General features: G+C 63.4%; 1 protein-coding gene across 3 annotated transcripts in view; it reads right to left on the bottom strand.

Annotated features, from left to right (window-relative positions):
- BAHCC1 (BAH domain and coiled-coil containing 1) overlaps positions 1-13,778 on the bottom strand; it is a 56,785-nt gene extending 43,007 nt beyond the window's left edge. For 2 of the 3 annotated variants that reach the window (XM_047758996.1, XM_047758997.1), the window contains exon 1: positions 13,552-13,778. In XM_047758996.1, coding sequence (XP_047614952.1) covers positions 13,552-13,729 — 178 coding nt within the window. In that variant the 5' untranslated portion in view covers positions 13,730-13,778. The remainder of the gene's footprint in view (positions 1-13,551) is intronic. The other variant, XM_047758995.1, reaches the window with a different exon arrangement.
- Between the last annotated feature and the right edge of the window lie 337 nt (positions 13,779-14,115).

Here is a 14,115-nt window from a genome sequence, read left to right on the forward strand (position 1 = left end):
AAGGGGCGGCACACCCGGCCATCCCCTCCACTTGTGGAGCCTGGGAACTCAGCCCCAGGGAGGAATGCAGATGGGAGGAGAGAGACAGGGTGATAGGAAGGGGCAGGCTGACGCGGGGTGCCCCAGAAAGCGGGGTCACGAGCAAGGTGGGACGGCCAGAGGGACAACCAGTCAGTGGGCCCTGACCCCAACTCTCCTCGGAAGCTGGGCCAGCCTCAGGCTTACTCAGCACGGCCACCCCTGGCCTTGGCAAGGGGCGGGCTCAAGACGGACTTGACCCTCAGGGTTTGGCCCAGGGACGCCTCCAAGTGGGATGACCAGCAGGAAGGGCAGAGAGCCAGAGGAAAGGCCGGCCAAACACGCACACGGAGAAGGGCTGGGACACGGCGGGGCAGACCCACGGTGGGCACGAGGTGGGGCAGGCAGGCGCCGGGGAAGGAGGACCTGGATGTAAAGTGCTGTTTGTTTCTCAGCAGGACTGCCTGGCCCTCCAGGGGGCACGGGGGCGGGGGGAGCAGGGGAGGCTGCCAAGTCCATGGCCCTGCCCCCCCCCCAGCCCCCAGGAGGCCCCGAGGGGCCCCGGCACGTGTGACACCTCCAGGAGATACGGAGGAGACCAAATCCCCAAAGGGGACCCTGGGGGAGACGGGTCCCTGGCTGCCCAGCACCCAGAGCCGACGCACACCGGTTCCTGGCAGACGGGAGCGGGGCCTGGGCCTCTCCGGGCAGAGGCCTCCAGGGAGCGCACACTCTCCAATTCGATTCCTTTTTTTTTTTTAAGGGCAGCACCTGCGGCATATGGAGGTTCCCAGGCGAGGGGTCGACGTGGAGCTGCAGCTGCCAGCCCACACCACAGCCACAGCAACACCAGATCCCAGCCGTGTCTGCGACCTACACCACAGCTCACGGCCACACCAGATCCTTAACCCACTGCGCGAGGCCAGGGATCGAACCTGTATCCTCAGAGTTCCTAGTCGGATTCGTTTCCACTGTGCCACAACGGGAACTCCCCACTCTCCAATTTCTGACAGGCCGCCCTCTGCACCCCACCCGTGCCTGCTGAGGTTCTCAGTGGACCTGGCTTCCCCACCAGGCCAGGCCTGGCTCCCCGCTAGAGAGCTGGTGGTGGGAGTCCCCCAGGAGAAGGGAGGTGGGACGGGGGCAGGGTGCACCCAGGGCCCCACCGTCTTAGTTTCCACCAACAGCAGCAGGGCTGAGAGGAAGCAGCCCACGCCCTTCAAAGCGCAAAGATAATGTTCTCACCTCCAAAGGCGGTGGGTGTGAGCCCAGGGAGAAACCCCCTGACGCCACACGGCGGTGTTTCTGGGATCTCAAAGTGAGCAGAGCTGCTTGTGGGGTGGAGAAGTGTACCCCAATGATCTGGGGGCCCCCAGGACAGAGAAGCAGCCCTGGGGTGGGAGGGGCGCTGGGCAGAGGACCAGCCTTGGACCTTGGCCTGGAGGCCTGTGCTCCTAGGAGGCTCCCGACGACGTGACTGCAGGGAAGCAAGAGGCCTTGTGGAGGAGCCTCCGCCACCTGGACCCCCCTCGCCTCGGGGGCAGGACGGCAGGAGACCTGGCCCTCAGCCCGATTCACCCTCTGGGCTCTGGGCAAGTGCTGTGTGCAAAAAAGGACTCTGCTGCTGGAGTGGGGGACGGGGCTTTACCTGCTGCCCGGGCAGGACGAGGTCCCCAAAGGCCAGGACCAGCTGTCCACTCCCGAGGGGGCCGCCAGGTCTGCCCTGAACCTGCGTCGGCTCCAAGCAATCCAGGGGGACACCCAGGTAAGCCCGGGCACCTGCTGACCTCGCTAGGGCAGGCAGCTGGCACGGGACCATCGGAAGAAAGCGCTGCCCAGACCGGACAGCACAAACGTCCTTGTCACCCAAGCCACAGACCGGGCGGGCCCTGAGCTCCGTCCAGAGAATGGAATTCTAAGCCAGCTCATCCGTTAGACAAACAGTTGCTGAGCGGCGGCAGGGTGCAGGGTCGCCCACCCTCACCCTGGAACCCGAGGAAGCCGCGGGCGCCCGGGCACCCTGGCCTTCGACAATGGCCCTTAGTCCTCTCGTGACCCCCGCTGGCCTCGCGGCCGCTTGGGGCCGTCCCGCTGGCCTGGGGCTGGCATATCTGGGAGCAGACTTCTGACAGGTGGAAGGCACATGCTGCCCAGCCACAGACAGCAGTGCCCGCCGGCAGGGGCAGGGCCGTGTTTGTCTGGGGGCCTCCCCGGAGTGGGGACCAGCCTTTCCAAGGGGACAGGCCAGAGTGGACTCCCTGGGGAGAAAGTGATGACGGCCCTGGAGCTGGAGCAGGCGGAACAGAGGCGAAGGGGGAGGGGGCTTCTGGTGGCCCAGCCAGGTCACATATGCAAGGAGGCCGAGGGTCTGGGGGGAGGGGAGAGACCTCCAGCCAGCAGCGGAAGGACAGGGAGGACCAGCTAGGGTCAGCACATGAGGGCAGCTGCCGCTCAGGATGTCCCAGGGGAGTCAGCTGGCCCCCGGCCCCCCATGACCCCTGACCCCAGGTATTCAGGCCTGTATGCAATTCCCTCCCCTTAAGGGTGGGTGAGACCCTCTCCTTTTTTTTTTTAGGGCCGCACCCTTGGCATATGGAAGTTTCCAGGCTACGGGGCAAATCTGAGCTGTAGCTGCCGCCCTACACCTCAGCCACAGCCACACCTGCGACCGTGAGCTGCCCTCATGGATGCCAGTCAGATCCTTAACCCTCTGAGCCACGGGACCTCCCGGGACTCGCTTTTACGAGCAGAACCCCGCAAAAGCGAGGGAACACTCCTCGGGAGGTTTGACCACAGAGAAGCTGTGATGGCCCAGGGGAGGGGCCCCAAGGAAGGAACCCCTGTCTCAGCCCAGCCTTGAGATGCCTGAAGCCCTGATGCCTCGGCCTAGAGTCCGAGCCACAGAAACCGAGAGAAGAAATGTTTAGCTGCTAAGTTGGAGACGACCTGTTACCCAGCACTAGCTGACCAACACACAGAGCGGCAGTGGAGGGAAGGGGGAGACACTCCGGCCCCGAGACACAGAGCCACTGACGCACTCCAGCCCCGACGCCCGCCCCCAAGCCAGCCTCCCCTTCAAGCCGGGCCCAGGGGCACTTCGGCCCTTGACCGCTGCTAGGACGAGTGGCCGTGGCGGTCCCTGCAGGGCGTCTGTGCCCGGTCCCCCTCCCCTTTTGCTTGACACGCTCAGGACTGTTTATCCATCTCCCAGTGTAGAAGTTCCACTCGGTACGTGGCATCCACCCGCGGTGGGTGCGAGGGAGACGGGTGCCCCGTGTCCATCGTCCCAACTTTTCTCGATTTTATCTGTATTCACACACGTTAGGGCTTTTTAAGAGTTCGCCTAAAGATGCATTGCAACTTAATTTAGATTTAATTTTAATATTAATTTGAAACAAATTAAAAGCTTATTTTTAGGAGACCCACAGGGATGCAAAAAAGTCTCAAAAAGGAGACTGGCTTCAGGCAAACTGCCCTCGAGTGACCTCCCGGCCGCGCCTGTGGCAGGCAGGTTGGAGAGGGCGGTTGCCCACCCCCCGGCGAGTCCTGGGGGACCACGGAGTCTGGCTCCGAGCTCTCCGTGCCCTGCAGGGCGAGGATGGCTGTGCACACAGCCAGGGGCAAAAGGATCCATCAGCACCGTTCTGCACAGCGCTGCCAAGCCAGGAGGCGGGCGGGAACCCGGGTCCAGTCCTCAGGTCTGAGTCCAAACCTGGGACCTGAATCCACCCCCTGCTGGCCGCCAGGGCCCTGCGGGGAGCGACAGGAGGAGGCATCTGGGGCCAACCCTAGTGACCCCCCGAGTGCCAAGTGCCCTCGGAGGCACCAGGCTGTGAGCGAGCGCTGCCCGGGCGAGGGAAGGGCCTCCACGTGCAGGCTGGGCAGGGGGCTGCCAGGCAGGGGTCGGGGGGGAGCCAAGGCCCAGAGACCACCCGACACTCCAGGGACGGTGCTGAGTCTCAGCTGGGGCAGGTGGGTGGGCAGCGTGGACGGCCTGAAGCCCAAGATGCCTGCTGAGGGCGCACGTCTGCGGCCCACCACGCCCCAGCCAGACAGGAGGGAGGGGGGAAGCGGGGAGGAGGGCCAGCTGTTGACCACAGTGTCCAGTCAGGATCTCCGTGGCCGAGGACGGAGCTGGCCAGCCGTCGTGGGACCCCTCCTCATCCCCCAGTCACTGGCTTCCCACCCGACCTCCTCCTCGGGCAGCCCCCTGGCCCAGCCACACTCACGTCGGCTCCCTGTCATCGGCCAGGTCTGGGCACTGGTGCCTGTCTGGGGTCAGGGTTTGGGGGGTGCTGCCGAGGCCCCGCAGGGCACACCCTCGTTGGGAAAGGGCTGAGGACCAGGCGGGTGGCCCAGGACAGATGGGTGGGGAGAGAAGTCCCAGGTCTCGCCCAGGTGTGGGGCAGGTGCTGTCCCAGCTCAGAGCTGGGATCGCGGCCCCCGTCCCACCAGCATCTCTTCGCGCACACGGATGAATTAGCTGAGAGAGGCTCACGGGGCAGCTTTCCTGGGGAGGCTCCCCCCAGGGGGTCCCGAGACCAGTCCCAGCACTGGGGCGCTGCAAGGCTTACCAGCAGGATCACCCGAGGACGCGGTGCGCTCCGCATAAGAAGCCCAAGGGGGCTCCCAGGAGCCTCCCCTCACCCCGGGCTTCGAGCCTGCGGCCTCCGAGCTGGACACAGGGTTGGCACCGCCAGCACCCCAGCTGCATCTACGGGTCCAGGGCCTCCCGCAACGCGCTTCACGGGGCTCCAGGATGCTCCCACCTGGACCCAGCGCCCCGGAGCAGGGCCGGCGACCGCCCTACTCACATGACGTCCCACTCCACTCATGTCCCCAGCCCCGCAAGCCTCCCCCTGACGGCCCCAGAAGCCAAAGCCCACGCGGCAGAGCGGGAGGGAGGGCGCGGGCAGGGGTGCGGCTGGACCCAGGGCCAGGGCCGCGAAACAGAAGTTCTGTGGTCCGACTAAGGCCTCAAGACGGCAGGACTGCACGGCCACCGGGGAGAGGGACTGGGGCGGCTGTGGCCCGGGAGGCAGAGCCCCTGCCTGTCCCCTGGGAAGCAGCTCCCCTGACTGTGGGGCTGGTCACTTCCTCGCCAGGGGTGTGGCCAGGTGTGGGCTCCCAGGACCAGCCAGCTGGGGTAGGGAAGGCTGGAGGGGGGCTTCCAGGTCTGTGCTTGCACCGTTCAACCCTCCAGCAAGGCAGCCACTGGCTCCCTGCAGAGAGAGGAGGCAGAGAGGGATTCTGCCTGCCTGGTCCGCAGCTGCTCGGGGCCAGAGCAGGGGCCACTCACGGCCACCAACCCCGAGCGGCCGCATGCTGGCCCTGCCATGCCCTCTGCCCGGGCCCGCCTTGAGGCTGAGAAGCAGGAGCCACCTGCAGGGGGCCAGTCGAGGGCCAGACAGGAAGAGGCCCCCCTGGTGCCTGGCTCCCGCTCGGCCAGGCCCCTCCTTTATGGCAGGGGAGGGGGCAGCGGTGTCTCCCTGTTCTATCCTCACTGGCCCCGTCCCTCCACCACACAGCCTCACAGGTGCCACCTGCACGTCACAGCATGACACTGGGCTGCACTGGCCGGCGGACCTCTCCCTGCCAGCCTTCACCCCCTGCTGAGTAGTGGGGAGCTGCGGGGACAGTGGAATGACAAGGGTGGTGGGTGGGAGCTGACCTAAGGCATGGGGGGGCTTGGGTTAGGGAGCCCCCAAAGCAGAGAAAAGCAGGGCTGAAGGCTCAGCCAGGCTTGGGGCTGACCCCCGGGGTGGTGTGGGGTGGAGCAGCTGACCAGGACTTCCTGGGGGACGGTCTCTGCTGGAGGAACTGGACGTGGGGACAGCTTCCCTCGAAGCAGGAGCCAGGGGTGGGTGCTGGCAAGGGGCCAGCTCCAGTTCGCAGGCCCCAAGAACGGGTTCCACAGGGGCAGGGAGGAAAGGGGCCGAGGCAGGGGTGGGCGCCTGGCCAGCAGCAAGCCCCGCCCGTCGCCTGCGGGGGGGTCGCTGGGGACCTTCAGGCTCCACCCCCAGCAGGTGGCCAGGAGCTGAAGGATGGAGCAGGTGGCGGGGAGTGGAGACAGCCCGGCAGGCACATTCCGATCGCCGGGCAGGCCGGCTCTCCCAGGGGCCAATTCCTTGAAGGCCAGTTATGAGCGTCCGTGAGCGAGGGCGTGCCTGAGTGTGAGCGGGTGTGCGTGCAAAGACCTGCCCGGAGGTGTGAGCCCATGTGAACTGGCGTGACACCTGTCCACGGCCGTGGGCTCCCGTGCGCTCGGCCAGTTAATACGCTGGCTGGCTTTGGGGGATGCAGGGGGCTCCCGGGCCCGGGCCAGGGGCCGCCGGCCGAGTTCCGGGGAAGAAAGGCCTGGCTTCCTCCGGAGAAGGAGCAAGATGGCCCTTTCCCAGGAAGACAGCAGAGGGTGGCTCGGTGCTCCTTAAGGCAGCTGAGGATCTCCACGTGGCGGGGCGTCCCAAGAAGCCACCGCCCCAGGTCACCCTCGAGGACCCCAGGCTGCCACTCAGAGACCTCGCTCAGAGAGCACCTCCGTCCTCTGCCCCTCCCCCGCATTTCTGGCACTTTCTAGTGGAAACCAAGTTCCTGCGCTTGGATAGAGAGGGGCCGTTCCAACTCTGCTTCTGGTTCCAGGCACACGGTGGGCCCCCCTTCCCCAGCTCCAAAATCTTTGGATCGAAAGACAGTAGCCTCTTTGTTGGGGGGGGGGGCATGCTGGGGAAAGGGAGGGGGCAGGGAACCCTACCCACCTGTTCATTCCCTCCTCCTCCGCCTCCACCTTAGGTCAGAAGGAAAAAAAAAAAAAGAAAAGCTTCCTGACTGATCCAATCTGGAACCTAATCGTCTGGACAGCTGCGGCGGCTCTGGGATGCCAGCCCGGCTGGCTCCCGGCTTGGGCACTGGATGCTGCCCCGCCAGGCCCGAGGCCTGTTGCAAACCCGAACGGACCCCGTAAGCCCGGCCAGGGCAGCCCCCCGACCGGGGGCCTCCCCCCCTCCTCTAAGCCCACGTCCAGTTCCCAACAACCGGTCCCCTTCCTCCAGTGGCAGCTGCTGGCAGGGCCACGGGAGGCAGTAATATTACATATTATAACAAACAGAGGCGGCCCACTGACAAATAGGCCTGCGTGATCTAAATGGTATATTATCCCATAAAAACGTCAGCAGGCAGGGTGTCAAAGCCAAGATGGAGCAGCGGCCCTGGGGCACGGGCTCCAGGGCCCAAACCTTCCCCAGCACCGCCGGGGACTGTGGGATGCTCTCCAGGCAGCACACGCTGCTGTGATCTTGCTGTTTGCTTGTAATGCAGTCTTTGGTGGGATAAAGAAGGTTCCAGAGGGGCCTGGGGAACCCTGGGAGCTGTCCCCTGGAAGGCGAGGCAGGAAGCCACCTGCTGTCCAAGCCCTGGGGTCGGGCCGCGCCTCGAGCACCGAGGTACAAAGGTCTCCGAGGAGGGCCGCTCCTGAGAACTTTGTCAGGGGGGTGATGAGGGGCCTAAGGCCGCAGCTTGTCCCGGGGGGCGGGTGAGGGGGGTGGTTTCTAGGCACCGAAGCCGTCCAGGGCGGATGCTGGTCAACGTGGCAGCGACAGGGCCACTGCGCTCTGGTGCTGGGAGGTTGGGGAGCAGGCGCCACCAGAGGCTGTGCGGGATGTCCTCACGGGACGCCCCAGGCAGAGGCAGTCCTGACACCCCCTCCCTCCCCAGACGGAGCACCCGTATCCCGCATCCCGTTGCCACCGACCCCTTGCCAGCGTGATCGTAGCCTCTCTGAGAAGGGCACTTGCCGTGGGCTGAGATCAGGCTGTCGGTGGGAATTCCCCTGGGACCCTGGCCATGCCAATCAAGGCAGCCACGCGGCCCACAGGGCCCCTGGGGCGGAGGCGCAGTGCCCATCTGTCGGGCCTATATTCAGATATTTATGGTAGGGAGGAAGCCAGGCGGGGCTCAGAGGCTTCTTTCAGGAGGAAGGGCAAGGGGGCACTGGGAGTGGCGACCAAGGCCCCCTTCCGCCCGGAAAGCACTCATTCCCAGTGGTGCTGGCTGCAGTCTTTCTGTGCTTGGGAATTCCCAGCTCAGGGCTGGTCCCAGGCTCAGACCCTGGAGTTCGACCAGGGGCATTCTGGGAAGTGTAGTCCTTGGGGAGTTGGGAGGGCCTGCTGGGATTTCTGGGGGCATTTTTGTCAAGAGCAGCAAGCAAGAGAGAGCAAGGGAGGTTACCCTGACCCTAATCCCAAGGTGAAAGTTTGACATTCCTGGGAAACGGCCGACCTTAGACATCTGCTCGCTGAAAAGACACCACCCAGTGTTGGCTTCCAGCCTCAGATCACACCCAGGGTGATGTCTCTGAGCAAGGCACCTGGAGCTCTTATTTTGGTGGGGAGACCTGGAACTCCCCAGAGAGCGGAAGACCTTGCCCAGAGGACCCCAACCCGTCCTCTGACGGCTGTCCCAAGACAGCAGGGCAGATAGGGGTGCTACCTGCGGGGCTCCAGGAAGGGCTGCAGCACACCCACACACACTCACACGTTATTTATGTTCACCCGGAACTCTTATTTTGGCGGGGAGACCTGGAACTCCCCAGAGAGGGGAAGACCTTGCCCGGAGGACCCCAACTCATCTTTTGACAGCTGTCCCAGGACAGCAGGGCAGACAGGGGTGCTACCTGCGGGGCTCCGGGAAGGGCTGCAGCGCACCCACGCGCTCTCACACATTATTTATGCTCACAGCCCGCGCTGATGACATATGTAAGTTGACAGCGAACATCCTATCAACTTGCTGGAGTGTATCTTGATTGTTAAAACACACTCTTAAAGGTGTACGATCATTTATCAAATTAAAATAGCGGCGCCTTGCCTGTCCCTTTTCTGCCTTTCCTGCAGCCTCCCTCCTCCTCCTCCTCCTCCGGCCTCCTGGGTTTCCTGCCCTTGCACCCAGGCCCTGCGCCTCGGGTGGGGGTGGGGGGACCCTGCCCCTGCTTCCAGGGACCAGGACTCGGCGCCCCCTCCCCACCCCCCCACCCCCCGCCCCCGCCCAGGCCAGGGCAAGCCCACTAATCGCCAAGAAGTGACAAATGCCAGAAGCCCCACCAATTAAATCTAAACTCAAGCAAAGCTCAGTGGCCAGTAAATTATTATTTTTATTAGCTTGAACCAAGTTCTCGTAAGAGAGAAAGTCAACTTGCTCCCATGAATGGCTCTTGTATAATTTATTTAACTCTGTGCTCTTTGCCAAAGCCTGGAATATTTTTAGCTCGTTCTGTTGTTGGATTTGGCTTTTTTATGTGTGTTTCTGAGGGGTATTTTTAGCTCCCTCCATGTTATTCTAACAGCCTCCTGTGCGTTTTGTCCTGTCTGTGCGGGCTGTTGAACCCAGTCTCGCAGCAGACGAGGGAGATTTCTAAGAATAAACGGGCACGTTTGGGGGTGCTGGGGATGGCACGAGGCCGCTCCCTGCCTCGCCGGCTAATGTGCCTCCGTGCTCACGTGACCTGGATATTCCTATAGGAATATCCTCGTGGGAATAATCCGACAGGGGGGCAGCTCACGCCCTCGGGAGAAAAAAACCCACATTCCAAAAATGGCTTCGCCAGAGCAGCGGGCAGCGGGCGAGGCGGCCACAGCCCGGCCGGCGGGTCCACGCGGCCGCCGGATTCCGGGCTCCGGGCTCCGCGGGGCGGCTCGGGCTTTGATGTCTGCTTCTGTCACTTACTGAGCAGGATGGGTAGCGTCCTCGGAAAGTAACTCTTTTCACACCTACTTAATGTTGGTAACTGTTGCAGAAACACGCCATCGTGTCATTGAGTTAATGAGGTATTTACGAAAATGTATTTTTTTTGCCTTTACAAAAAAATACCACGTGAGCCGGGAGGGGGAACCTCTGATGGGGTCTTTTCACACCAGGAAGTGATCTTTCTTCTCCTCTGCGGTTTTTTTCTTCTCGAGATGGGCGATCCGAAGCACTTGTAGCAGGAGAGGCGTTGGTGGGTCTCCGGCCAGAAGGAACCAGCCGCCCTGTTTACTCCCAGGAACCGCAGGCCCAGGGCACCAGGCTTCCAGGCTGGACCCTTCACACCCCAAAGAAGCCGGGAGAAGGGGCGGAGGGAGGGGAGAGGCCACACGCAGCCAGACTGCGGACACCCAGCCCCCCGATCGGTCGGCTCCTCCGCCTTTCCTGGGTGGAGACCCGGTGACTCTCGGAGGCTCGCCCGAGAGAAGGATGGAGAGGGCAGGAGCCCACCGGCTGGAAGGCGGGGCGGGACCGGGCCTCTCCCAGGCCGGGCGGCTCCCCACCCCTCGCGATTCCCCAGGCGCTCCAGGCGCATGTAAAACCTTGGGTCGGTGCGTCGCTGCTGCTCCCCGCCCCACCCCCCCCAGATTTCACAGCTTTGCCTCCGGACCATCTGTATTAGAGACAAAATCTAACACTGCACTAAAAATAATGATTCCAAACATTTTAATTGCACCTTTTGGTGACAAGGTTACTGGAACAGCACTTTACCACACAACCCTGCAGCCTGATGATAAAGCCATCGGCACTTTCATTTTTAGAAAAACAACGGACGCAGCCCAGGAGCCCGACGTCCCATCGGGGTCCCTCGAGCTGACATTTTGAAAGCACGGGCTGGGGACGAGGAAGGGCAGCTGCCGTGGAGGACGGGGAGGGAGACCCTTGGCCCGGGCTGGACGGCCGCGCCAGGGACGAGCCATGCTCAGAAGCCAGGGGCTCCATCTCCGGTGGCTGGACCCTCCTCACACGGACAAGTAGGAAGCCGCTCGGAGGGATCTTCCTTTGAGCAGGGCAGCCAGCAGGGAGGGGCAGGCCGGGCTGCTGCAGCCGGAGCCTGGGAACCTGAGGCCGTCCGCAGAGACGAGAAAAGGCCGCCAAGCCGGCCGTTCGGAAATCCACACGCAAGATGCACAGACGCACACCAGAAAATTCAGCTGAATGACACAGGCTTTTCTTCTTAGACTAGATCATGTACGGATACAGACCGAAGCAACGGAGTCTGAGGCATAACGCCTTTAAAAAAAAAAAAAAAAATGGATCCAGCTAAATTTTGAAACCAATGCAAGACCCTGGCTTTCAGCAATTTCAAAAGGCTTTCAGCGGCAGATGTTTCTAGCTGGACGCCCACGAGGCCAGCCTTCCCGACGCAAATGGGTCGCCCATCTCCAAGCACAATAGGTTTCTCTGGTCCCCCTGGGAGGTGGAACAGCCTCCAGGAGCTGGGGACACGTGGCCCTCCGGCTCCCCCCCTCCGAGGGTGCCCTGGGGACCTCCAGCGCCCTCTAGAGCACCCTGCCCGTGGGGGAGGCAGGCAGGGTCTGGGTCAAGGACACAGACCGGGCCAGCGCCCACCCAGTTTCTCCAAACCCTCCGTGGCCCACGATCTGAGAACCACGTGGTCAAACTTGGAAGGAGCAAGACAATGGTTCGGGCCGCGCAGCCCACGCTCCTACCTGACTTGGTGGTGCCTGCATCTGGAAAGAAGGGCAGAGAGGAGAAATGGCGGCGGACCAGGACCTGGCCGGGCTGTGGGGACTGGATGGGGATGAGAGAGGCAGCAGTGACCTGACTGACAGGGAATCCGGCCTGGCCATGCCTCCCCAGGGGGGACAGCCCAGGCCTGTCTGCGCTCTACTGGCAGAGCTTTGGTGTCAGGGGCCCTTCCGACCCTCATGTCTGCTACCCTCCAGGCTGGAGGGCATGGCCAATGGGGGGGGGGGCAGGGGGGCTGCAGCCGCTCCCTCCCCATCCCCCTGACCAGCAGGCTCAGCCTCCCACCCTCAGCAGGCACCAGCAGCCTGCAGCCAGAGAGGGCGGGTGGGGAAGCTGTGGCACTGTCCCTGCAGCCACCACGAGCCCCCAACCCCAGCTCCCCAGTGTGGGCTGAGCTGGGTGGGCGGTGTCTCCGATGAAGGTGCAGGACACGGAAGCTCAGGGACAGCCAGGCCAGATATTTAAAATCACCAACTGCCCAGGCGAGTACTTTTGCTCTTCCGAGGTATAAATCCAGCAGAGAAAGAAAGAAAGGAAGAAAGGAAGAAAGGAAGGAAGGAAGGAAGGAAGGAAGGAAGGAAGGAAAGGGAGAGGAAGAATGAGGAGCAAGAAGCAGGGAAAAAGCAGCCTTGCAGAGGGCTCACAGCGGAACAGCAAGCGGCACAGGGCTGACTCCAGCCGAGAGCGCTGCGTCCAGGCCCCCTCCACTCCCACCCGGCTCCAACTTTTTGAGTCTCGACATGCAGCAAATGCTAAAAGCCCACTAGCAATTAAATAATTTCTCAGGGTTTTTTAGGAAATTTACGTTATTCTTTCTGCGGGCCCTCCCTTCTGACATTTTCCCTTCTCGCCTGACTCTGCCATCCGTTTTAATCCACACACTAATTGTAATCCCATTAAAGCAGATATAATTTTATTAGTATTCACAGTTCATCAAGCTACCAATAAGAACTGTTACTGCCAAATCACCATCAACAACAACAACAACACGGCACCCACCGTTGTGATGTTTAGAGCACACTGTAAACAAAAGCCAGCCAACCTTCCAGGGTGACCGGCACGTCCCCCACAGGCGCAGCCCCTCCAGCTTCCTGCCAACTTAGTCGGCGCTGGCCAGTGGTCTCCAGGGTCTCGGGAGGTAGCGGCCCCTTGGCCATCCTCTCCCTGGCCCTGGTTCGCCTCTGACCTTGCTAAACAGGAATATCAAAGCCACCCGACAAGGGGGCCCGCTCTGGAGGCCTGGAGAAGACGGGAGTGCGGGATGGCCCTGGCTCTCTCCTCTTGGAGCAAATTCGCAGGGAACTCGCCTGCACCGAAATCCAGAGGCTGCCCCCGCGGCCGCCCCCAGCCGAGCCGGCGCCGGCTCTGCCCTCCCCCGGGGCGCAGGCCGTAAGGCTGGGCCGCGATCTGGCCACGCTTTGTCCCGGCTTTAGCAGGATACCAGAGGCACTTGTTAAAGCAAATGCATCTCCTGCAAACCCATTCTCGCCCTGACACTTCAAGGCTTTATATAGAAACAGGATTTGCTCGTCTTACACCAGCAGTCCCTATTAACGCTCACCCCGCGCGCACACCGCCCTAATCCGCCAGGCCGCGGCACCCCCCCCCCCCCCGCGTCACAACAGCCGTTTTGTTCCCGCAGAAAGTGCCTCGTTGTCCCAGGCCCGGAATGTCTTAAGGATGTGAATGCAGAATGCAGAAATGAGGTTTCCGCGGAATTTAGTTCTGCTGCAGGAAGGGGTGGGGGAGGGTGGCAGGAGGGGAAAGGCTTTATTTTTAGCCGGCTCCTGGGATGCCCTTCCGAGACCCCCGGGGGACCCCAGGGAAGGTCGCTCGAAACCGCGATGCTCCGGCTCGCGGGGCCCGCAGGACGCGCGGGCCGCCGCCGGTGCCAGAGCAGGGAAATGAAACCGAAGGCTTCTCCGCAAAGGCTCCAAGGAGAAGGGAGGGACGGGCGCCCTCCGACCCTGGATCTTGCCCAGCTCGCCGCAGGGCCTCCTCTCCCGCGCCCGGCCGCCCAGCACTGACCTGTGTGCGAAGCCATGGGCAGCGGCGACGGGAAGTACTTTCCGGGCTGGAAGTGCGCCGGGGGCTGCGCGGCGGGTCCGGCCGGGGCGAGGCGCGCGGCAGCAGCGGCGCTGCGGTGGCCCAGGCTCCCGCGCTCCGACAACAGATGCGGCGGCGGTGCGAAGTCGCGGCCATCCATGCCGGGCCCCGGCCCCGGCCCCGGCCCGCCGCCTCCCGGGAGCAGCGCGGCCGGGGCCCGGGAGCGGCTCGGCGCGCGGGCGGCGCGCGGGCGACGCGGAGGCGGCGGCGGCGTCCGGGGTCACCGGTGGCGGCCACGGAACGGTCAGCACGCCGGTGGACTGGGCTCCTGGGCGGGCGGCCGCGTGCCGAGCCGGCGGCCGCCGTGCGGATCCATAGTCTGCGGAGGCAAGCAGAGGAGACTCGGTGACTCGGGGTCTCGGCTCGCCCGGGGGGGGGATCCCCACCCTGCCGGTGCCCCCCCCCCCCAGCCCCCTGCTCCGCCGGCCCGAGCCGCGGCCAGGCCGGGCGGCGGGGCCCGGAGCGCTCCGCGCGTCTCCCCGCTGA

Source organism: Phacochoerus africanus, chromosome 14 (assembly GCF_016906955.1).
Source record: "Phacochoerus africanus isolate WHEZ1 chromosome 14, ROS_Pafr_v1, whole genome shotgun sequence".
Classification (NCBI taxonomy): Eukaryota; Metazoa; Chordata; class Mammalia; order Artiodactyla; family Suidae; genus Phacochoerus; species Phacochoerus africanus.